General features: G+C 43.4%; 1 protein-coding gene across 13 annotated transcripts in view; it reads right to left on the reverse strand.

Moving 5' to 3' along the window:
• The window catches only part of ntng1a (netrin g1a), an 83,914-nt gene that overhangs the window by 12,527 nt on the left and 45,949 nt on the right, over positions 1 to 25,438 (reverse strand). For 12 of the 13 annotated variants that reach the window (XM_035619127.2, XM_035619113.2, XM_035619117.2 and 9 more), the window contains exons 4-5: positions 11,756 to 11,928; positions 3,405 to 3,431 (exon numbers count right to left, since the gene is read on the reverse strand). In XM_035619127.2, the coding sequence (XP_035475020.2) occupies positions 3,405 to 3,431; positions 11,756 to 11,928 (200 nt within the window). The remainder of the gene's footprint in view (positions 1 to 3,404; positions 3,432 to 11,755; positions 11,929 to 25,438) is intronic. The other variant, XM_035619125.2, reaches the window with a different exon arrangement.

The raw sequence follows: 25,438 nt of genomic DNA on the forward strand, positions 1-25,438 counted from the left end.
GGCTGACATGGACGGGCAAAGAGAATGCAGCCAAAGACCCAATATAAGGACATTGGAGAAAGACGTTGTATGTAATCTGTGTGACGTCCATGGGCTTGCTGTGTATGTGCATGTTCATGGCGATGACAATGATGAGTGAAAAACGGAAGAAAGAAAGATAAAAAAACCCTCTAAAACTTAGTATTTAAGTCATGATTTATGCAAGCGAGTCTAAACTATGTATGGCAAATTAAGACATTAGGGGGCATTTTGTTTAATTCATCACATTGACTATGTAATCAATATCTAATTACTGTGTATTTCTGGTGGAGGAATAACAATGAATAAATAATGGCAGGTGTTGGGGCTTGGAATGAAGGACTGCTGTGGGCAGCATAACCTCATAATTACATACAAGTCCGTATTTCCGTGTCAGGGAAATACTCTGCGGTTGGAAATGGAGAGGACTCAAGCAAAGGGAGGAATATGGATAAGTTTTCTCATCCTGCCCCTTTATCCCTTCACTTGATCTTTCTGTCCTTTGGCCACTGACTTCATTAATCATGCAATCGTGGGTAATTAACATCCAGCGGTGTGTCTTGGCCAGAGGCCTACCGCCGCGAATATGACTGATCGTCATGAGGCTGAATCCTTTTTAGAAATAATCAATTTTATACATGGAAAATAGTTTCAACCCTTTTTCTCTACTGCACTGAACCTGAATAACACTTAAGCTTTGAGTTTAGCGTGTCGACACGCTGCCACTATCACTTGTTAACCCACCAGTCATTGATTTGAACACCGCTCAAACAAAAGACTGTCACAGAATCTCCCGTCTCATCCTTTTCTTTTCGTTCTTTACCCCCCCCCCCCAAAAAAAATTATGTTCCACAGTTGATCCGGCTCGGGGATTCCGGCACCGGTGACGACTGTGACATCTCCAGTGGGTTAAATGCAGAGTCGCCGCTTGATGAGAGGCTCTTTGAAAATGACACATCAACAAATAAAGAGCTTAGAAAAAAAGGGCACACCGCGTCACACGCAGGGTTTACAGCACGTGTCAAGTTTTCTTTTTATCTGCATGTACTGAATTTCTTTCGTTGCCCTGTTTAGCGTTTTGTGTCCTCAAAAAACAAAACTGACTCGCAAGGACATGAACAACGGCGCGTGAATTGTTTGATCAGAAAATAAAACCATGAGCTGCATTGCCTGGATCTATAAAGTCTAATTGGTAAAGTAAATTCATTTAATTATTCTGTGTTGGTGATTGATTGGATGCAGCACACATCTGGGTTCCATTAATTATTTTGATATGGAAAATATTCAGGTAAGGCCAGCTAAATGAGTGGTGACGGAATTTAATCAATACCATACCCATAATGAAATGCAATCTTACAGAGCCAGGGTTGCTTTGTTTTAAAAAAAAAAAATGTATATATTAATTTCACTTTAATGGTTCACATTAGACAATTCTGTCTGGTTTAATAAACTTGAAATGGAATTGAGAAAAGTCAATAAGGAATCCAATTACCTTCAAACAACAACATGGAAAGTGCAGTGCTTTGTTTGTTTTTGCTTTATATCTCATCTGTTTAGCAACCATCCGTTTTACAACCTCAAGGACATCCTAACCCTCTTTTTGTCCACTTCATTCTCACATTTTTAAGAACGCCGACAGGAACTTGGGTTGTGTTCGCACTGCAAACATCTTCACCCTTATCAGTGAATGGCTGTTTAGTTTTGGGAGGCAGCTGTGATGAGACAGACTCTGTGAGAACTCTTAATCCCCGTGGGCCAATCTGGACGAGAAGTGACGGCGTTGGTTTGTCTGAGTGTCCTTTCTGCCCCACCCCACCCAGACCACACGCACGCACACACACACACACCAACACGCAACCACACACTTATCGGCTTGCACACTCTCCCCATGAAATGATTTGAGGACAGTCTTCGGACATGGTCTGGCCTGGCATTTGGATGGAACGAAGAGGAATCATGTGGATATGTATGTATTTACAAACAGCATGTATGAAGAGCATGCGTGCAAGCGCGCACGCACACGCACGCACACACACTGAACTCAGGTCATGCATGGGGTGGAGGAATCTTTTGGAGGCAAGCGGTGGGAGAAGAGCAGAGGCAGAGGGTGGGGTCACGTGTCCATTTCTGATTCACGACGTAGCATCAGACTTGACAACCAGTCTTCACGTCCCGTGTAAGCCGCCGCTCTAAAGCCTGATTAAAAACCACCTGGGAAAAATCTGATTCCACCCGGCGAATCTTGCAGCACGCTATGGGAAACTTGCCCAGCGGTCGTCTTAGCCCTTAACTGGTAAAAACAAGAAGTGTGCGTGTGATCCGCACGTGTCCCCTGGTCAAACTTGACAACACCTGACCAAAAACACCAACCATAACCTGCACATTATGTGAAAGTAAGCCATTAGCATTATTTTTTAATATACGAACATGAGCACACATAACAGAGCTTAAAACAATAGTTTGATGTTTTGGGAAATACACTTTTATGATGAGGGTTAGATGAAAGGTTCAAAACCACTGTCACGTTTAAGTAGCTTGTCTCTTTTTATACTTTGGTTCCTCTTCAGATTAAATAAATAAGATGTGAAGAAGTGAGCTTTAGACAAACTGGCAGTATTTTTTTCATGTTTAGATCCAGTTGCAACTATGGGCAGCCTTGGTGTTTATCAGCCGTAACAGGTAAGTTCATCACTGGGTAAGTTTATCAGAAACTTCTCTTTAACCAGTCTATGTGGATCCGGGGATTGGACAGGGAGGGGCACACGCCTAATCAATCTGGTGCCCCGGGAAGCGAGGAGACTCAGTGGGAGCAGTTACGGAGAATTGAGCCAGGCTGTGAATGCACTTTGACTTGTTCAATACAGTCCTGTGGTTCCTGCACCACACAGCCTTCCAGGCAGCGGTAACCTGAGTCATGGCACCTCTCTTTTTCCTCCTCCTCCTCTGGGGCTACTGGTTGACGAAGATAATACCAGCCAAGGCGCTCGCGGCTTATATTAAAACGACCTCCTGTGACATTATACTGCCAGAGAGGTCCTGGCACTTTAATAAAGTCCAGATGCCATTTATTTATAATGCATGGGAGAGAGAGGGAAAAATAACAAATGACATTCGGCATGCAGAGCCAGGCAAGTGAAATCAGGTTGAGTTGAGTCTGGATAAAGTAAATGAATATGCCCATATCATATGACAATATAGCTTCTACTTCCCCCTCAACAACAACAAAAAACAAGTTGCTCAACGACTGCAGAGCAATCTTTAGGACACCTGGAATCAGAAATGAACACTTGGCACCAAGTTCACGGGGATGTATGGTGAAGGGGTGGCACAATAGGCAAAGCAAAGCATCAAGCATGCATATAGTTCCTTTCTAACTGTTTACTTACTAACTGGACCAATGTTATTAGGGATACCTGCAAGAGAGGGAGAGAAAAAGAACAACGTAAATCGAGGCATATACCGCTGCAACATTTCTCCATGGGACTTGAAGCACCACTGTTGGTCCCGATCCATCATGATGAGCTAGAGACACTTGGAAAGACGTATAATCGGAGTGTTAGTGCTCGTGTTTGTGTTTGCCATGATAGCTTGGCACTTGGTCTGGTCTATTCTGGTTTCCTCCATTATTTCTGCTTTGACGTATCTGCTCTTAGTTGTGCCAGAAAAGGTCACTACCTCCCCCCTTCCACAGCAAAAGGAAAAAATGATTTTGGCCTCACAACAGGCTCAACGACCGAGAGACTTCAATGTTTAAGTAAAGTTTAATACTGCTTTAAGATGCCTCTCAGCACATCGGTCTTTAAAGAAATGTGTTGCCATAGACAAACACACATCAAATGGCATCATAGATGGCAAACTCGGCCTCTGACGCCAAAGGAGGACATGTCTCATCCCGCTGCCTGCCCGTCCTTCCATCAAGCAATCCCTTGTGCCAGACAGCCACTGAGCAGATAATACAGTCTGTCTCATCCCCATGGTGACCAGATCTCTGCCACACCAGGACGCTGGCGGGCTGTTTGAGGAGATTGAGATGTTCACAGGCTTCTCGCGCCAATCCTTTCGCCATCTGATCCAACAGCCAACGCCTTGGTTTGGATATCACGTCGGTCCGCAAATATGGATGGCCGACTCGGTCACGTTTGTCCTAACTTCCGACACTTCTCAGCGCTTTGACATTTTTAGTCTGAATTTGTATTTTTCAAATGTGCGTCAAACATGGCGTGTCATTTTTTAGTCAGCATTCATTTTCAGAGGAATTTGCTTCCAGGACATCGATGTCAGCCCCACCTTTTTCTAATCATCTGTTTGAATAGACGCCTCCTGGTCATTTTCCCTATACCTCCTGCCCTCAATACGGCAGTCTAACCACAAAAACAAACAACCCCCTCCTTACTGCGGGAGCGGAAGCCTGCTGGGCAGTAGGAGGAATTCGTCAATGTAAACTGGAGGAGAAGAAATAAAATAAAAAGGGCCCTCTCTTCCTCTTCCTTACATCTGTCTCGTCATCAGCTCACCACCAACCTACGGTGGAGGAAGCCGACGTGGCACGCAGGCATCCGTGTGGCCTTTCATCTACTGGAGCTATATCTCAAAGTACTCGGGGGAAACCTGAGGATTTCCTGTGAGTGTATGTGTGTGTGTGAGTGTGGACTTTGATCAAACCCCTGTCATTCAATCACTCTTCCTCTGATCTCTGCCTGCCAGCTGTATTTAGGAGCCAAATCTGTGACCTGTCTGAGAGCTGCGAAGTACAGGAGGTGACGCTGACACGCGGAGGCAGAGCATAATGGATGTCAAGCCTCAAGGGGCCGAGCAGATGCTAACCAGGAGACAGGACAAGGACAAGGACAAGAAACAATCTGAATCACAATCACCATAATCACCAAGTACAGTTTGATCTGGCAGCATTGGTGTCACAATACATACACATAACACATAATACCTACGGCCTGTTTTTTCCCCCAATAATACCAGTGTTGATGATGGTTATTTATTTTCAGAAGTCATTTTTGTGTTTTTACTAATATAAAATACATATCAATTTAATTGAATATAATATATTAGAAATAAATCATTGATAATTGAGATCTGCCATGCCCCTGATTAAAAGTGCAATTGCAATGAATTCATGTGATGAGCTCTCAACTATATCGATATGTGAAACAAGTTTAATTGCACTTTATCATTGTTGAATTTGAGGAAAGGTAACCTTTTTTTTAATTCCAGAGTCATGATACAGAACGCCAACGGTCTGTCAGTGTAATTATTCGCCGCTTCATGAACTACCTGTGGGGTTCGAGCAGCTGTCCAGTATTGCATGTAGGGTCATTCGATTAATTTTCAATCACCATCATTTCCAGTCCCCTTCACCTGCCTTGCCCCCGCCAGTATGGGGCACGGCTGCAATCTAATTTTGTCCTATCGCACAGGAAGAGCATTAGGAGCCGCTTATGTTGACGGTGTGCTCCATTGATTTTTATGAGTTGTGCAGGGATCATGGTTTGTGAGCCGCTGGCTGGTGAACATGATCTCTGAGGGGCGTGCGATTCCCTGAACATGATATGTGTGTAAGTGGGGTCAGCACACGTGCACACACACAAATGAGACCATTAAAATACAGCGGACAGCCTGAGTCATGCACGGCTTTAGCTGATTTACAATATGTCACTTCACAGAGCAGCGTGGTTATAATTCCCACTGCTAGTTGCTCATACTTCGCTGGTTCAGTTCCAGTTATGCTGTCAACCATCCAAGACCATCACTGTAACCTTGCTAATGGATTATCAGAGACCCATAAGGAAATGTTCGCCCATGGATCTTTGGGCCTACATCCCTTTTCCTCTCTGAACACGCTAATCTGTCACTTACTCACCCTCAGTGTGTCCACACATTTACAGACGGAAAGGACAAATGTGTCTACTGTAAAGAGCACATTCAGCTGCTGGTGTGGGAGTCAGATTGTGTGTGTGTGTGTGTGTGTGTGTGTGTGTGTGAGGTTGTGGGCGTCATTAAATTGTTTCGGTCAGAATCCATTCAGTGTTGACCTTCGATGGTGTCTCACCTGTTTGCCTTGGTGCTACCTGGACTACTCTGAAAAGGGGCTTATCTGCTGAATTCCCACCGCAGGCAAACTTGGTAATTACTTTCCCTGGGTACCATCATTTTATAGCAATCCATCATCATCTGGAGCTCTTTGGCCATATGCAGCCCAGTGATGGTGACAGGCACTGCTAACTGGTGAGCTGGGGAAAGGCGGCAAAAAAACACAAGCACGTGGTATGCAACCAGATTGAATTCCTCCAGAGTAAAATTACGTCTTGCCTTACCGGAGCGCCCGGCTCAACTTGCTCACTCTCAAAGTGTAGATCTGAATTGAAGGTGGCAAGTCTTAAAGTGCCCAGGAGCTGAGTTGGAAGGTTTCGGGGATGGAATGAGGCATGTACGTCAGAGGTGACAGAAACGGGGGAGGGGAGAAGGAAAAGGAAAATCTGGAGATGGAAGAAACAAATATTTGAAAGAAAGATTACCGTCACAGCTGCACAGAGCCGAGATGTGGGAGAGGCAGAGTAAACAAGCTCGGTCCCTTGGGTGGTTGGGGGTGTTTGTGAGGGAGGGAGAAAACGCCAGCATGAAACAAAACCAAGAGACGGAGCGAGAAAAGGCGGAGGCTGAGAAGAAGGAGAAGGGAAAGAATTGAAAAGGTGGTGTGGAAGGAGCATCAGAACGGGAGGACGCAAAACAACGGGTGATGTGTTTTACACAGAACAAAATAAAGATAATTGGGTTGAAAAGGAAATCCGGGAAGCTGTAAAAAGAAGGAGTACAAGCAGACATGAGTGGGTGAAAGTGGAAGTGAAGCTATGTGCAAACATATATCATGTTAATGTGTAGACGCATAAACACATGGCACTAAAAATGTGTTAAGATTTAAAGGGTAATGATAATCAAATCAAACCATCTCTCTAATATGTATTGATATTTCCAATACATGTCATCACTCTGCATTAGTTAGCCACGCGCTACCCAGGGCTCATTGAACTATTTCATGGCTGTGGTACATTTGTTTGTGTGGTAGAGTAGTGGTTGGTTGTTTGGTTGAAGAATGAGACCAGTTCCTTTGGGATTTGGTTCTTTCCATTAAAATGTGTCTATAAAGTACTTAATCAGAAAGTTCTAAATTACTGTATGTGTCTTTGTTGATGAAAGTGAGTGAGTGTGTACGTGTGTTTGGTCAGCACCTCGCAGTTGGACTGCAGGACTGAAACCTCTGCTAGTCCCACATTAACGCACATTGATTAAAGAACAAGAGCAGAAAAATATGATTTGTAAATCACATAAATTGGTTTTCTCAGTTATTGTCAGCTGGTGACGAGACAGCGCCTCTTTTAGTCTGAGTTGCAGGAGATACTGTAGGGGAGTTTTCAGTGGGATGGAGGAGGAGGGCTGACGCGGATCCCCTTTCCCGGCAGCGGATGAATCATTACAGTGAAATCCACTGCATGTCCACGCCTTTTACTGCTTTGATCAAAGCAGATCCATAGACTCCAGGCGGGCTTCAGCTAAATCTGAGCAAGTGTTTCCTAATCCTGGCCTGACAAGGAAATCTATTCCTCTCATCAAGATACAAACAGAACTAATGAGGACTTTTTCCCCCTATAGGACGAATGGAGATGTAGGACGAACATTGTGCAGGTCGGAATCCAGTGACTGGAAGAGCTTGTTTGAGGGTACTGCTGCCAAAGGAGGTCCGACCAGTTATTAAATCAGAGGGTTCACTTCCTTTTTCCAACAGCACTGTGAATGTTTAATGGCTGTGTTCAATAAAAACAGGAAAGATCATATTCTCTGTGTGTTATCGGCTGCAGCCCATAGTGTTTGTCTGCGCTTGGATGAAGGTCAGATCACACTTCAACACCAATTAATGTAAAAAAAAATGAAAAAAAAAGAAAAGAAGGGGGGTCATTGATTCAAGTAATTTTTTTGCCACTGCAAATAACTTCCTGTCACTGTGTACAGAAAAGTCACTGACAACTGATGACCATCAAAATCAAATGTCATTCACTTAATCACAACTATGTTGAAGCTTTTTTTCTATTCAAATTTGTATTATTCTGTCAGAGCTCTGATGAAACATGCAACTTTTAAGGTCTAACGTGATGCTATCATACATTAGCGTGAGCAGATTATTATTGCCAAGACAACTCTAGAGTGTGAAGTTGACTGCGGCTACCTGGACCTAGCCACCTTTGAGCAGTTTCCCCTGATATCAGACGTCCTGCATCTGGGCAAAGCAAGGCGGGTCTTTGTTTATCATACAGGGCTGTAAAAGCCAAGTTCTCCAGCTATCCACTTTAAAGACTATTTCAGGATTTGGCCTTTAATATAAGATTCCGGATATATTTTCACCATTTGAAATAAACTTTTCTGAGCTCCCCCCCTCCATCGCCGGCCTGTGTCTCTCCCTCAGTCTCCCTCAGTCCTGCAGTGAAATGAACTGCCATGGTTAATTCTCAAACTGATCCTTCTCCTTCTGTCTCCACATGGGGAGGACGCAAGAATGAGTGAGACGGTGGGGGGGGGGGTAAGAGAGGGAAAGCGAGAGAGACAGAGCCACCCCAGAAGGCTGAGTTAGCTGTGACAGAGAGTGATGCCCACTTCTCCTCCCTCTATCTATGCCATCCTTTTCTTTCTTTATCACTTTTTAAATCCTGTTCTTCTTCTTTGCTCCCGACACAGCGTCACTGTAATACGACATATCATCCCCCTAACTCCATGCCCCCCTCCAGAGGATGATTCATTGATCTCCGTATCGCATCAGGCGACTTGATGGGCATACTAAAAAGAAATTAAATCTTAATTAAATTTTCATCTTTGACAAATTTGTCTCTGCGGAGCTGCCATATGCTCACTGGGTTCAGGGGAAAAACACTGAGGGAAGGAGGCTTTTGGATCTGGTATTGAATGCGCTTGAAAATTACAAAACAGCACAAGGTGCATTTTTCTGTTTTCTATTCAGGAGGGACAGCCTTGCATTCCTATAGATTTTTCACAGTGTTATTACATTATGGATTTCCCACCCCCCCAAAGACAAAGTATAATAATGCAGTTTATTCTAAGACAGTGTTTTCATCGCTTGCAGGGGGTGTATGTGTCCTTGCGCCATTATGAATGTCAGTGTGTGTATGCAGGTCAGGGTGAGCACCTGTGTGTGTATGTGTGTGTGTCTGTGTGTGTTTGTCACCTTTTTTAATAATGTGCTGTCAATCTGGGCTCAGGGGATGGCCATTTCACTAACCCTCCCTAACTCTCATAACGCCGGTCCACCGGGAGGGGGAATAAGTCATCAGCCGGTGGCCGAGGGTCCTCGAGCACCGTTGAGAGGAGCAGAAATCACAGTGGATGCAATAAGGAGACAGGGCGGGATGAAACTGGGGCTTTTGAAGTAATGGCTGCACACTCAGACTCATGGCCCCGCTGCCTATCACACAGCTGATGTATGTAAGAACACCGGCCGCTATGGATGCTGTGTTAACATGGACTCGTAAGACGGAATAACAAGACAAACATGACGTTGATTGTTTTTATGTCGAACGTGAAAGCTGTATGTACCCATACACTTATGTGAGGGGGAGTGCATCCTGGGAGGTACAACTGCATACAACACTTTAACAGACAAGGCTGCCAGTTCTGCTCTGTTAGTTTCCTTCACAAAAACTTTTGAGAACATTTCACTGTAAATCTTCAAGTCCTACTGTCTGAGACCAGCAGACAAAAACAAAAGCATATTTAGCAGTGGTGGTCATATTAGTTAAGACTAGTTCTTGCACGACACCTCGTGTCAAATTAATCCCCACCACATCCCAAGTGCTGCAAGATGACAAGGAAAAATTCCTCACATGCTGTGATGTCACCACGAGACAATAGACAAAAAAGGACTTGGCCCACTTCCTTCAGCTCAAGTAGGAGAAAGTCATCGGTCCAATACTACATTAGCATAGCAGCTGCAGCGGGAGAACATTATTTATGCACACCAACACATCAAGTGTGTAAGTGTAAAGCAAAGATTGTGACCCTCGAATAATAATGATGATGCGAGATCGTGCAGTCTGCAGCCAGTTAAAAAAATGAATGTATCATACGTGGAACTATGACAACTGCACATAAATGTAATGGAGTAGGTTCATTGTACACCAGTGTTCCCCATGATGGTGATTAGGAACCATCGTGGTGCATCTTGTGACATGCCTCCCCTCCTTTACAGGAAAGACCCTTGGGTCGTGGTGGGGGTGGTGCAGAACATGTGTTCCACGTGATGTCTTCTTTCTAGCAGGAGTGAAAGAATTGCGTCATGGAGCTACTAATGCTTATTTTGTCACTTAATCTTCTGAAATCCCAAATAACTTGTGGATTAAAGAGTCTGCCATTATGTCTTAAAACCAAAAACAGGAAACTGTCCAGACCTTGAGTTATGCTATTCAGGGTCAAAGTTTCAGTTTCAATGGGAAATAAAATAATGAAACTACATTGAACTGCCACGATTCACCTTTGATCTGACTAGGTTTACATCACTGTAGAAAGAACTGTGTGGGAGAAAGCTATAGTTTGGTCTGCAGCAGGTGGAAAGTTGCTTAGTGGGACTGAGATCAGTTGACTGACTCAGACAGTTGAGGATGTTCCAACGCCTGACTCCGAAAAGGTCTTTGGTTGCTTTTGGTCGTATGTTCTGGATCATTGTCCTGCTGATTGATGAAATGGGTTTTGATGCCTTTGCCTGAGCGAGTCTATCACTACACCCTCTGATTTATATTCCACTTCACCCAACCCCTTTGGTCTTTGTGCTGCTGCACCTACATGAACCAACATAGCAGGTCCACTTGAAGATGAGTCCGTGCAGAGTCCGTGCAGTTAAAATAATGCCCATCTTTCAATCCACAGTCCTTTCAATATTTATACGAACCTACTAAAAAAAAAAGACTCAAGAATGTTTGATGAATGTAGTATTCAATACTACTCTCCTTCAGCATTCCTCCTCATGAATGATAAAAACTGCAACACTGCCCATTATAGTTATTTTAATGCAGGTCCTCACATTCTAAGTTTTGTAGAAGTCAGAAGTGAAATTGAAGTTTTATCATCAACACAGACTCATTTCACAAGGTCTACAAGTCGCTTCTCCTGTTGAATATAGTTCATGAAAAACTTCAAATTGAAAGGTAAAGTGGAATGAAACCCTTGTATTGAATGGGGAGGTGGTAACCAAGAGTGAAGTCGGACACAGGTTAACTTCACTGATGCTGATGCGGATGACTGGAGGCCTCACAAATAGAACAACACTACTGCACTGTCTGAACGCAGCTCCAAAAAATTAGCACATTCTGTGCACTTCAAGTTAGAGTGTAAGTGTAACACAATCCCTCTGCCTCAGAGAATTATGTGCAGTGTTGTCGATTTACTGACTCTGCTGTATTGACGTATTTTTCATATCGAGCATAATTCTAAAATCTGGTCTTGGACTTGAATACATATGTTAAATGTAGAAACGTTAGACTCCCATGTTTGCTTCTTTGCCTTTTATTTCTTTGAAACACTGCTAATTGCTCCATGTTGCTTTGAAATCTCACAAATCGAATTCTCACGATTAATGTGGTGCATGTCAGAACTCTCAAAGATGACAGACAGGCTGCTGGTAATTGGGAATCAATTGTGTGTGCATGCGTGTGTGTGTGTGAACACTCACAGATATTAGCTGTGCCCTTTGGGATGGGCAGGTAGGAGCCAGCACTCCATGCTCGCCCCTGGTAATTCCTCTTGCAGCGGCCACAGTCGGGCCCAGTGGTGTTGTGTTCACACTCGCAGCTCAACTTCTCTTTGTCAAACACGCAGCTGTTGGCATGAAGGTTGCACTTGCACCTGTCGGAGAGGGAGCGGTCGGGTGGGGGGAGGGGGGAGGAGTTAAAAGAGCACAACCACAGGAACATGAGTGAATTTCCCAGGCACTGGATAACAAAAAAACTAAAAACAGACAGCTTTTATTTAGTTGGACAATTGCGGCTGAAGGGCGGCGCGTCCTTGAGCAATGGAACACAGTCTGAAGGGCTAGCTGCTTCCTCGACTTCAAGAGGAGCCGGTTCAAAAGGAGGCAGACGACTGCAAGAACAAGTCTGGCATCGTTATTTTCTCCGTTTTTCTTTTTACCCTCTCCACTCGGGAAGGTAGCGCAGTTTTAATTGTCCCACTGGAGGATGCATAATTGACTAAGGTCACAGTCAATGGACGGGGGGGGGGGGGGAGAGGTGCAAGGGGAGGCTGATGAAAACAAGCCAAGTTAAATTGTGAAACATGCACTGGGAGAATGGAGGCATTGAGGCTTGTGAAGGTGAAGAATCTCGGTTAGCCAGAGGGCGGCACGGAGAAACGGCACGTTCTCCAAGACAAATTAATACGAGATGAGAGCTCAGAAGCATATTTTCAGTCTGGATAGAGTGGGCTCCCTGAAGGTGCACTAAATCCTCACACTCACATCTCGCTCACCAGAACCTTCGTTTGACAATAAACTCAGCAAGTTCATTTCGTGCCGTGGCCAGATGAGTATTGAGGGGATATCTATCTGTTAAATTAATTCATGATCCTCGTGTAGTGTAAAGTGCTCTGAGGAATACAGAGAACTTTGAGTTGATAGACCTCTTTGTGAAGAACTTTACAACAACATGACTGAGTGCAGTAAAACATGTTGTGGGACAAGGCTTTGGGACAATGCATTTCAAGACAGTCCAGTTGGAATTTAAAGGCTTTGTTCAATGTTAGCAGGAGGCCTAAAAGCAAAATATTCCCTATTCAAACAGTGTATTTGATTATATCGTCCATCACTCTGCCTATTTCCTGTCTTGCTGGTGTCCTACTATAATAACCAAGCTGGAATTGACTCACTGCTTGACATCTCGCACTGAAATGTGTTAGTACAAACTCCCAAAACCTCAGCACGAGGATGCTTGATTCTCAAAGATAACCTGTCTGAAAATGCCCTTTCACGCAGCCGTTTTTTTATTTTATTTTTCAAACTGTGAGCCAGTTGAAAGGCATCTTGCATTCTTGCTAAATGCAGACGGAGGGAGACTGAGGGTGTTGAAGAGGGAGATGACACAGATAGCCCAACCCTTGTGTCCGCTATCATCTCTGTGAGCAACTCCGGTGACAGCTGGCTTCTTTCACCCTGTTCATTCTGCTGCACCACAGCTTAACTTGATCCTCAAATTAATATAATCACGAAGAGCAAAAGCACAATCTTAAACCACTCACTGCTTCTTGACCTTGATACTCAAACGACTCAACCGCTGTTTGCCCCAGATTCTAAAGCTGCGTGCTGACTGGGTTAGTTAAGAGTCAAACTGCTGGTTTCATTTTCCAGTTCCACGTTGATAAAATACCTGCATTCACAAAACTCAGAGGCCGTCAAATCTTTTATTCAAACCTTTTTTTCTCCCCGCGCCGCAATCAATACGCAAAACAGATATTTTTCTTATGAGACTACATATTTTTTTACCTGGCACTGATCGTAGATCTCACAACACATTACTCAGCAATGAGCTATGTGATTACTTGTTCAGGTTACAGTTTGAAATACGCCTATTACGTAACATTTACTACTCCCATTCCAGCTCCATTACGCTGACATTTTTTAGGGTGGGCTTCTTAGCTGTTGCACAGGGAGCTTGATGAATGGTCTATATCAATGTGCTCTCCGCGTTTAGTGGAGAAAGGGGTGTGTGGCACCGTGGCTGTGTTCGAAAGGGATGCAGGCGTGAGAAAGCCTGTGAATGAGCAGTGAATGTGTGTACCTATAACGACCAATTACGGATCTGTTTTATGTCCAGGGAATTCTTCGAGCTACAGGTTGTGAGCAGTAATTAGAATCTCAGCACAAAATATTCATCAACTTTTGGGTAGAAAAGGATACTTATCACAGAACCTGGTGACAACCCTGGTGCTGAGCAACATGATTCCCAAAGCCAGAATGATGAAGCTGCCGTAGGCGTACACAGTGCTGCTAACATTGCTCACAAGAAAAGCATCTTAGAGTGCACTGGTCCCACCTTGAGGTGGATGGACAACAAGAGCAGAAGACCACGTCAGGTTCCTCTCCTGCTCCCTGAGTGTTCACCACTTTAAGATTTTCAAAGGAAAAAGAGAAGAAACTTGGAGGCTCTCAGAGAGTCCACTTTGACATTCTTAAGAGACGCTGGACTAAATATACAGAAGCCATCACCGTGATGTCCAGTCAACACTGAGACGTTGTGGGAACAATTGAGTTAAAAGTGAGTTCCAGTTTAGTTCATGAGTGGCAAAAATCAAGACTTGATTAGAATCAAGTCCCACACGGCTCTGTTCCGTGGGCTTTCCAACTGTCTGTGTTATACAGTCTGGCTTTTTAGTGTGTATGTGTGTATGTGTGTGGGAGCCCTTTGTGGTTTAACCTTCAGCTTCTTTTAACATCGCCAACATTTTAATCAGTGTCCAGAAATGATAGCACTGTCGGCATAATGAGGGAGACCGCCAGCGAGGCCCGCAGGGTCTCATGCCCACCAGCGCTGTTGTGATGCCAATCAGCAGTGGAAACCGGGGGGGGGGCTCCCCCACCGCTGCACAAGCAGCAAGAGCTTCAGAAGAGAGCCAAGTGAACGTGTATTTAACAGCATCTTATTAGGAAACTTCCTCAAGGGTTCCCCATTCCTACTGTGCTGCGTCTTACGGGGCCTGCTCAGTGGCTCGTCTCCCTGACATTCCAGCAGTCTGTATATCAGTCTCTTCATATCTATTTCCTTCATCCACCTTTTAGTCTGTCATTTTAAACTCTGCTCCAGTATCTCCAATTCATAAATATTCATGGGGCAAAAGCATCTTTGTTTTTGTGTGGTGCTCTCAAAGTGATATTGCTCAAGGCATTATTGAGTGTGCCAGCCACTGCCTGTGAGCTAAATGTCCTGATATGTATTCATAAAATTACCCATGAGGCCTTGAGCTTAAATTGCTCGAGTGGCAAAGACAAAAAAAAAAGGAAAAGAAACCTTGACTGAAGTTTTGATTCTATTTTGTCTGAGCGAGAGGAGCAAACATATTCTTCTACCTGACAAGAGATGGAAGTTCTCCTTGAAATGTGGGAGGCAGACGATATTGTTTGGCGTAAATTTATTATTATTCTTTATCCTGGTGGAAATGCAAGCGGAGCACTTTGCCAAGACTCAGCTTACCTGGAGCTCGTGTCTATGACCTCTGCAGTAATGGGATTCTGACTGACAGTGTGGGTGCAGACGACATATTGCGCCTTCCTGCTGATGATGCCAGCAACACGAGACAAGAAAAGGCAACATAACGCCTTGGTTTGTGTGAAAAGGCTTTTTTCTTTTACCAGATTTCTTCCATTATAGACATAATTCCATCCAGCCAAGTTCATTTCCCAGCATCCTTCCATTTTGCTCGTTGTGACTTCAAAGCCAAACATATCAGCCTCTAATTAATAGTAATTATCTGCAATCCAAGCCTGCAACATCCCCAACGCACAAAGCTGCTGATCCCAACAAATTGAGCAGACTAAACTCAACATGGTCCTTAAGTGGGTTAACTAAGTGAAGCAATTAAATTTCAATCTCAAGCCCAGGTGTTTTCATACACAAGCCAATTGGGTCAAACACTTGGTTAATAAATACATTTTTTTTAAGCTTGAGTCTGCTTTAAATGAGCGAAAACACACCAAGGGTTGGAAGGGGCAGGCAGGAGGTGGTTAAGGGAACATTCTGGCTTAATTATATGAAACAGAAACACAGGAGTGGCTTGGAAAAAGACCTGGGGGTGTGTGTTTGTGTGTGTGCAGCTGGTTTGCTGAATGGATAATAATTACACAACACACAATGAATGAAATTTTAAGTACAAAATATTTGTCCCATCTGATCTCCGTGAAAACACACACACACACACACACACACACACACACACACACACACACACACACACACACACACACACACACACACACACACACACACACACACACACACACACACACACACACACACACACACACACACACACACACACACACACACACACACACACACACACACACACACACTCTATAGGGATATACACCACTGGGCTCTTCCCCACTGACTTGCTTGCAGCTGCCGTCTATATTGGTTTAAAACAGATTGGCTTGTCTGCCAAAGTGTGCCCGCTAATTGCCTCCTCTACCTCTTTCCTCCCGGGCCGCAGTGCATTGTGGGAAGTGGAAGGAGTGAGACCTCAGCACCAGCTCTCCTGGGATGGACACCCCAACCCCCCGCCCCCCAACAAAAACTAATTATCCTTCTTCCCCATCCCACCTTCGCCTCTCACTACAAAGCAGACAGTTATAGAAAAGTGGAGGCTGATCTTCTCTTAACTGTCAGGTTTTGGTTCAATTAGTTGGCATGAGGAAATACACTTAGCTACCAAGACACTGCATGGAGAAACAACACAGACATATTCAGTGCACATGTGCAACTACAGTTTAAACTAAAAACAAAGTCAGATATTAGTGCAGAACTTGAAAACATCCAAAACCCTCCAGTTGGATTTCATAGGGCGGCCTGAGAAAGAAATAAAATCACCAGGAACAGTCACGCTGTGCATACGCTATATGTCTTTTTCTGTTTACATTCTGTAACCAGCGTCAAGCCGGTCCTCTCACTGTCAGAGCCGTCTTATTTATTCTTACAGCTGGCAACCAGACAGAGACAAAACGGAGAGAAAGATGCTACAGGAGATGATTCGAGGCCAGAAATGGAAGCGCTGGCAAAGAACAGTTTTCATCAGAGTTCGTAAAGATGCATCACACGAAAACAAACTACCTCGTGCAGGGGAGCTGAGTCTTTACAGGGGCCACAGTCATTACTGCTCCACTCCACTGCCTGGCTAAGAGTACATACTTAAAAAGTGATAAGTAGCCAATTAAGGTTCAGAGTAGCAGACAGTAGAAGTGAACTATGGCAGCTAGCTAAAAAAATCCAGCACTTGGAATTATTTTAATGATTGTTTTGGAAAGCTGATGAGGGGGTCTTGTTTCAGTTGTACGTTCCTCTCAAAATAATTAATAGGAATCCAAAATATAATAGGATCTTGCAAAACTAACATGCCACAACAATGAATATTTATCTTCTTCGCGCTGCCAAGATACCATTATATTTTAATTTGTCATCACCCTGCGCGTTCAGCTCTTCTCCGATTGCTCTGCATGGAGGTAAATGTGCTGCCTGCCTGCATCAATCCGTCCAGGCCATCCATCTATCGAACCCTCAGCATTACTAATGTATGGAGTTGGACATGCTATCCAAGCAGGAGTCAATCAAGAGGTCTTTACTGCCTCTGACATGCCACGCCAGTTCAATAGAATCGACATGTGGGGCTGCACTGATACTGCTCTCAGCTAAAGACTGTTGGTGACAGAAAATGCACTGCGGAGGAGCGAGGGAGCTCCATCGCGGGTAGGAGGCTGCGGCGCTGCCAGGGGGGGGGGGGGGGGGGGGTGACATTAACTGATCTTTTCATTTCATAAACGGTGTTGCTGATTGGAGCCCTTAAAGGAAGTAGCTCCCCCAAGATCCTGCAGCATTGATCAGTTTGAGTTGGTAGCTTGTCTGCAGACTGCCAGAGGTTAGACTGTATTTGACCTCTGTGTGTGTGTGTGTGTGTGTGTGTGTGTGTGTGTGTGTGTGTGTGTGTGTGTGTGTGTGTGTGTGTGTGTGTGTGTGTGTGTGTGTGTGTGTGTGTGTGTGTGTGTGTGTGTGTGTGTGTGTGTGTGTGTGAGAGAGAAAAAGCATGTGTACTGCTGCAGCATCAAACCAAACCAAGCAATGTCAGGGTGGAGCAGTACAAAAACACCGGGAAATGAACTCCAAAGCAGGATATGTGGGGAAAAAAACTAATTCTCTGTCATCTTGGTGCTTCTTGCTACAGTCAGTTTGACAATGTCCTCCCTTGTTACTTAATCCCAATGTCTGGAGCAGAGATTTCCCATGGCTACGCTCACCTGGGGCCAGAATCTGAAACCGAGGTAGGACCCAGTGAGCAGGTGTAATTACAGAAAGTGTTGGCAGTTACCCAGCTAGAAGAGAGGTTAACTCTTAGGCCTTTTAGCATCTCCTTCCCTCCTAAACACCGGCTGAGGGTCATTGGGGTGGTTACGGTGTTCATTGTTGTGTTGCAGACAGACCACAGAGGGCAACGTTCCATCTGAACCAAATGAGAGGCTGCAGGCCTCCGTTGATTAATGAGAGCAGCACGGGACGTAAGGAACTTCTCGAAGGAGGGCGTGCTGGTGTGTGTGTGTGTGTGTGTGTGTGTGTGTGTGTGTGTGTGTGTGTGTGTGTGTGTGTGTGTGTGTGTGTGTGTGTATGTGCGTGTGCATGCGTGTGTGGTTGAGATTTACAGAGAACTGGGTTTGTGTGTTTAAAACGAGATCACATTTTTATGAGCTCATTTGAGCTCATTATATAGTACAGACTGACGTTACGAAGGCTTTTCAGCAATTTTCAAATTATGATAACCTGGGGTTCAAAAATCACTTTGTCAAGTAATATTTAATGCATTTAGAAGAACATTTGAGAAACCAAACATAATAATTGAATTTGAACTCAAATATTTGATATTATAATCCAACCAGTGGCCCTTCTTGGTCGTGTAGTCTGTTATCAGGATCACATCCCAGCATCTTGTGCTCTGCATGCAGAATTCTGAAGGTCTATATATACATAAAAACAAAAAAAAGCCATCAACCATTGCCTGCAGGGCTGTATTAGGTCTTTATCCACTCCCTGGTTATTAACATTTAAAAAAGAACACTTAAACTTTGGCATCATCTCATATTGAACCCCACTGAGAATTCAGGCAATCCAAACCAAGGAACTGAAGCCCCCAAAGAGTCTCTTCTGTGAGCTGGTGCTGCGACGTCCTGATCAAATATGCAGTACTGTTCCAACTCCTGGCCAGCGCAGCTTTCCAACCACTAATCAGAGGAAACCACATTTTTATATTTACTATCTGGAGCACTGGATTAATCAAACCCAAACTCAAAACTTAATCTTAAACTTGTCTCAGAGATTCCGACCAGATTCCGACTCAGTGACCAAAGTCCGCTGTAACCAAGGAGAAAGGACGGCACAACAGTGTGTCAGTGCATATATATATATATATATATACATATATATACATATATATACATATATATATATATATATATATATATACATATATATACATATATATACATATATATATATATATATATATATATATATATATATATATATATATATATACATATAATATAATATATAAGTGACAGTAACACAAATATTGCAGGGATTTTAAAAAAAGGCACAGACAGTGAACTTTGAAGAAGATATCTGTTCAGCAACACAATACCACAACACAAACAAGGCATCCATAGTAAAATAGTGGCATTGCTGCAGTTTTTCAGACTATACTGAGGGAGATAGCAGTTGTCTATATTTAATTTGGCTGCCAAATCAAATTGCTGAGCTGAGAAAATGACAAAAAAACTGCAGAGATATAAATAATTGCATATTTGGGTTGAAGTAAAATGTTTTAGAAGGTGTTTCATTGTAAAACTGCAGAATATATGCAAATGGACGGATCTTTTATTCAAATGGTCCCAGAAACTGATTCATCTTGGCAGATTGGCCACTGCGGCAAAGGAATTATATTTGAATTATATATATGTCTATTGCCTTCCTCGTCATCAAAGCTTATTGCAACCAGCTATAACACAATGAAAACTAAGCGACAGAAACAATATTGCTGCAGAGTAAAAGATGCATGCAGAGTGCACTTTAAGGGAAGCTTTCCATTCAGCACCACAAACCACAACACGAGCCAAAAGACCCACTAAGCGTCAGCCGCAGGCTGATCTGTATTTCTACAGCAAATAAATTTAGTCTACCCATATTTGAAAAGTTTAAAATTACAAAGATTTCCATATTCAGTTTTTGTAGTACCTGGAAGCCCTCTCAAATAAATCACTGACCTCTTCGCTGAGTGCTGACCGCAGTGTTTGAGTAATGTTGAAGTTGAACCGGCCCATTAGTCCTTAATGGGTCAGTGATAACACAGAAGACATAAATGAGGGCAGCTCCTTAATGCCCAAAAGTAACATGCCAAACGTGTGTTCAAATACAGGCCCTTAAAAAAAAAAGCAAGATCCTTCTTGCATTAAGAAGCATGGTTGAAATTCCAAAAATATCTTTATTTCCAATATCTTAATTTCAGCAATAGAAAACTTTTTTTTCTGTCCAAATTTGCCCAACACACACCGTATCTTCTAATTTTCATCACATCAAACCCGATTTATAAATGTTACACGATGACACAATGTGGAAAGAAGAAGAGGAAGCACTGAATAGGAAACTAATCTGCAGCAAACTGCAGAAAAGAAAACACTTAAAAGTTTCCTGCCACCAGTCACTGATGAATGTGGCATTCAATTAGCAAGAAGTGCTCATTGTTGACACCAATAACTGCCGGCGTCAGGTGGTGAATGGCCCGGGACACAGCTCTCGAGGATTATAACTTACAACAGCACGACGTCCAGATGAACTCAATTCAGTGTCAGTCAACCTGCTGCTTAGAAACTCATACCTATTGAACTCTGTCCAGACCCACTAATCACCATCACCCAACATCATAATCACCTTCATCTCAGTCACCACCCCTCTTCACCACTGAGTCATCGTGCTCCAGTAAGTTACATTACCTGCTAAAGGAGCAAAGGTCTGGGGGATTCAATACAGCTTTTTTCTTTGTTTGATTGTTATTATTCTTCTCTTTTGTCAGCCGCAGCTCTATTGTACGCTCCTGTTCTGCTTGAAGGCTAAAGCACCATCCGATGGCCACGCATAATGAGCGCCTGCATTCATTGGCCTCCGCAAAAAGATAACTCACTCAGAATCGATTTTCATGACTCAGTGATCCCATTATCAAGCAGTTTTTATTCATCAATCCCTGTCGTCTTCAGAATCAAATATCTCGCTCGGGGAGGTTCAGCATCTTACGACGCCGGTGCTGTCGCCATGTGTGTGTATGTGTCTGCGTACATTTGCGTGTACATGCATGTCAGTCAATCAGTCAGTCAGGGCAATGGAGAGCCAAAAGTAGACGCAAACAATGGCCGCTGCAATTTTAGTGAGGCCAAATGCAAAAAGCTGGCCAGGGCGACGCATCAAACCTGAGGAATCAGCAGGGTAAACTCAAAAGCTGCTGAATTTAACGTGTTTGATGGCCTGGAAAATATATATATATATTTATTTATTTATGATCTTCATCATACCAATTTATAATCATATTTCTGTGTTGATTTTTCCATTTTCCATTCATCTCTGTATTTAGCATCATGGTGCCTTTTGAAATGAAACAATTCCACTGATATGTGCTTACAGCACATGATGAATTGACGTATGAACATACTCTTAGAGGAGTGAGATAGGATTTTTCCTGATATCACTGATTGTGCATGTGTTGCCAGCATCTTCCCGAACCCTCTGATAGATACCAAATCTTCAGTGAGGTGGTGGCGGCTGTAAGTGAAGGAGAGGTCAATGAGGGGATTAGTCATGAGACCCTGACAGGAGGGCCCATTATGCAGCCGACGGAGATGGGGGGGAAGACGTTGAAAAAGGCCTCTCCATTAATAAAATGGGTCACCGCATGAATGTTGAATGTGCTCTGTCGACAGTGAGGAAGAGAAAAATGCCTCGGATATGGAGAGTCTCTGTCCCCAAGATCCCCCCTTTCTACACAATATAGGAAACTATGGCATGGAGACAAAAAGGCTTTATGGGAAATCCAATCGGACGATGGCTCAGTGGACCCAGTGAGACCGTCGTGATTTTAAAGTAATGCCACTCAAACGTTTGGCTTGTCTGGTGGTGTTAATGTATGGGTCATGACAGGGATTGCAATGCATACACACACACACACACACACACACACCCAACCTTAGCTATGGAAATACTGCAAAGACTGTTGCGACCCCCTCCCACACAAGGTACTGTATACCAGTGAAGTGTGAGTTGTCTGGTCATGCAGGGCACATCAGCAGTACTCTCTTCCAGTCCAGGACATAAATCCAATTTGTTGCCTGTGCTGGCTGCTAATAATGGTAAACCCATTGGGAGAGAAATCAATGCTCAAAATATAAGATCTGCATTATGCAGCACTGCAGTGCTCAATAGGAAAACAAGCGATATTGTATCAAGTCAGAGTGAAACATTCATTCTCTGAAGAGAAGAAAAATATTTGTTGCCTCATCCCTGAGCAGGGGCCAGGGATTTGTTGAGGCGCGGCCTCCTGTGCGGCGCTCTGCTGATAAAATCTTCGTGTCACTCGTAGCTTTGCTCCTCATATCTCTGGACCCAGTCGATTCCTCTGGTCTGTGATAAATAGTGAGGGATTGGCATGTGCACCTTCTGTGGGGTTCAATGTCAGTGACATGGCAGCTTATCATTTGATTTTATTCGTACATAAAGCTTTCAGAGACTTGATGTCTATCAACCAAGCTGTTCGGTACCTTCTGACACGGTTTCCCAGGATTTGATTTTGCCTCAAACGAGGCATCACTGGGGCTGGAAATATAGTTTGTATGTGTTAATTCCATAATCACCCTGTGGAATTTGTGACCCCTAGCAGCATTTTACAGTAATTATTTTTTCATTTATGGACAATCCTGCTGCCACTTTCAAGCTGTTCTGCTTAAGACCACCAGTTGGTGGTGATAATGTGCACAGAAGTGTAGTAATGTCCTCTCAAAGACAAAGAAAAAGACTTGCACACCACCAAATGGACGAAATCCCAGTGACAGTCAAGTTTCCTCCTTACAATAGCAAACTAAGCAAAATATATTACTTTAAATAGCTGCTAACTGCGTGTTCTGTGAAGCAAAGGTAGTCATTTTGTACTTTCCCTTTCTTTAAATACGTTTTGAAACGTGAATGCATCTTTAAACTAACCGCCCTGGTGAAAGAAAAAATCCTTTTCACCTCAGCAATCTGCTTCTAAAATCACCAGTCATTTTAAAGTTCTACCTGCCTGAAAAGTAAAGATTGCCTCCCTCACCTCAGTGCTATTCATCACACAACCTGCACCTACAGAAGTTTCTATAGGCAGCCTTCTTCAGGAACACTGTCTCAGCTGCAGCAACTTCATTCAGGCAGGAGACAACCAAAAGCAAACATACTACTGTTTGTGTTATGAATAATAAGAAAATGGAAATACCAGGGGCCTTTTGAAAGTACAGCACAATAGGTTTTAAGCTGGATTGTCTATGGAAAGGGTCAATTCAGCAAACAGAGACTAAGCAGTTCAAATCCACCCTTCTTTCATCCTGCTATTTGTATGTGAGAGTGGTCGGCAGCATGGGGAAAGATAGGAGGTTTTAAAAGGCAGCGAGAAGAGTTTGTGCCTGGAGGAAGTTGGTTTATACACGGAAACAGTCGGGGGCTCTCACACTTGTGTTCAACTCCTGAAGATGGACAGAGTGGATGAAATCTGCAGCTCAGACAGATGTGCTTGAACTCGAAAATAGATTTTGTGTCTATTGCTGTACAAAACGCATTCAATCAAAATTCACACAGGTGATATTTTCTTTCTCAGAGCGACATATTCCTTGTTTTGCTTCACAAAGAACTTTTCATTCTCTGAACCTTGGCTATACAGAGTTTTTCTTTTTTTCACTTCTCCATCCTCATTATACAGCATCTGAGTGACACTATTATGAGTTTTCCTCTGAGATACTGTATGTATCAGTCCCAGCTGCATAACACAAAGACACACTAAGATGGCACCTAGTGTACAATATGTATCATATCTTACTGCTTTAACGAGTCTGATCATCAACTGACCATTCGCCAATCTAAATTCTCCAAATTGATCTGACTGCAGTTAAAGGAGTAGTAAAATCAGGCACTTTAGTCAAATTTAATTAAATAATTTTTTTAAAAGAGACAATAATTTATTCCTTTGAGGCATGGTGATTTCTCAGTGAACATAATGAAATGCCCATTTCTCTTGAGATGAACCATAGTCCTTGGATTAGGTACGATTCCCCTCCTAAGATCCATTTCTATTATGTATCTTACAGCATCTGAGACAGAGACTGAAACATATTGTGTCTCATTTCAGACAAAACACGGATGCTTTGGCAAGGACACGCGCCAAATCATGAGCTGCAGTTTGTGTGAGATTAAATCACTGTAGACCTTTTGATGTAACCTTGTGGGTAACAGCTGAACAGTGATATCACAAATTAAAAACCTGGTCAACAGCTTAATGATCAAAAACTATTATGAACTATACATTTTTTTGTGCAGCTTCTCCAGCTGTGGTCAATGTGCTAATTATACAGATACTTACAGTTTGCCAACATTTTGATCTTTTTTAATCATTGGTGTGCAGTGATGGTGCAAAAACAGTGGTAATATGCCACTGCCTGTGCAGCAAAGTCTACAGGGATGTTAGCAGATCTATGTTTGGTCATAAACAGATTTCTGGCCTGATGATGACACATGATTAATATATATCTTGAATATCTGTATTAAATGTAATGGAGTCCATCCAGTAGTGGTTGAGACATGTCGGCCTGGACTAACGGCCTCCCACAGAGTCGCGCCGCTAGCATGGCTTCAAATATGGCCACTCTCCCTAATAAAGGCTAATCAAACATCTGAACCGAGGCATGATTGACAGGAAAAACATCACCAGGCAGAATATTTTTGTCCTGCCATCCAGGAATATGCCCCGTTTGTCCGTCGCCATAAAGGACACAGACGTGATGACGGCGGTCCAATGTTGCCAGCAGCCATATGCAGATGACTGTGAACAGGCAGCTGTGGCCTCTGGATACGGTGCACTGCACTTCTGCTGCTGCCAAAACAATGCACTTCATATTATGCCTCCGCCTATGCACTACCGCAGTTTTCAAATCCGCCCCCACCTCTTTTTTGTCTTACCTTCACGGTTCACATGTGTATTGCTTGGGGAGATTTTTCCAGCAGGGAATATCCAATTAATTGCATAGAAGGGGTCAGCTTCTATATTAATAGGGCCTCACAAAGAAACACCACCCACTACAGCTGGCTCTGGATGGGTACATTTTGGGGTAAATCACCCCAAAATGTACGCTTATGAGAACAGTGATGTAAACAGTGATGTAAACCACTGAGAACAGTAAACTGTTCTCAGTGGTTTACATCACTGTTCTCATAAGCGACATCAAACAGTGGGAGGTGAAAGGAGGAGCTGCCTGATGACAAGCAGGGGGCTACAGGTGGCTTTGAGTTGAAACTGTTCAAAACTCTACAAAGACCAGGCAGCCACGTCA

This window comes from Scophthalmus maximus, chromosome 21 (assembly GCF_022379125.1).
Source record: "Scophthalmus maximus strain ysfricsl-2021 chromosome 21, ASM2237912v1, whole genome shotgun sequence".
NCBI lineage: Eukaryota > Metazoa > Chordata > Actinopteri > Pleuronectiformes > Scophthalmidae > Scophthalmus > Scophthalmus maximus.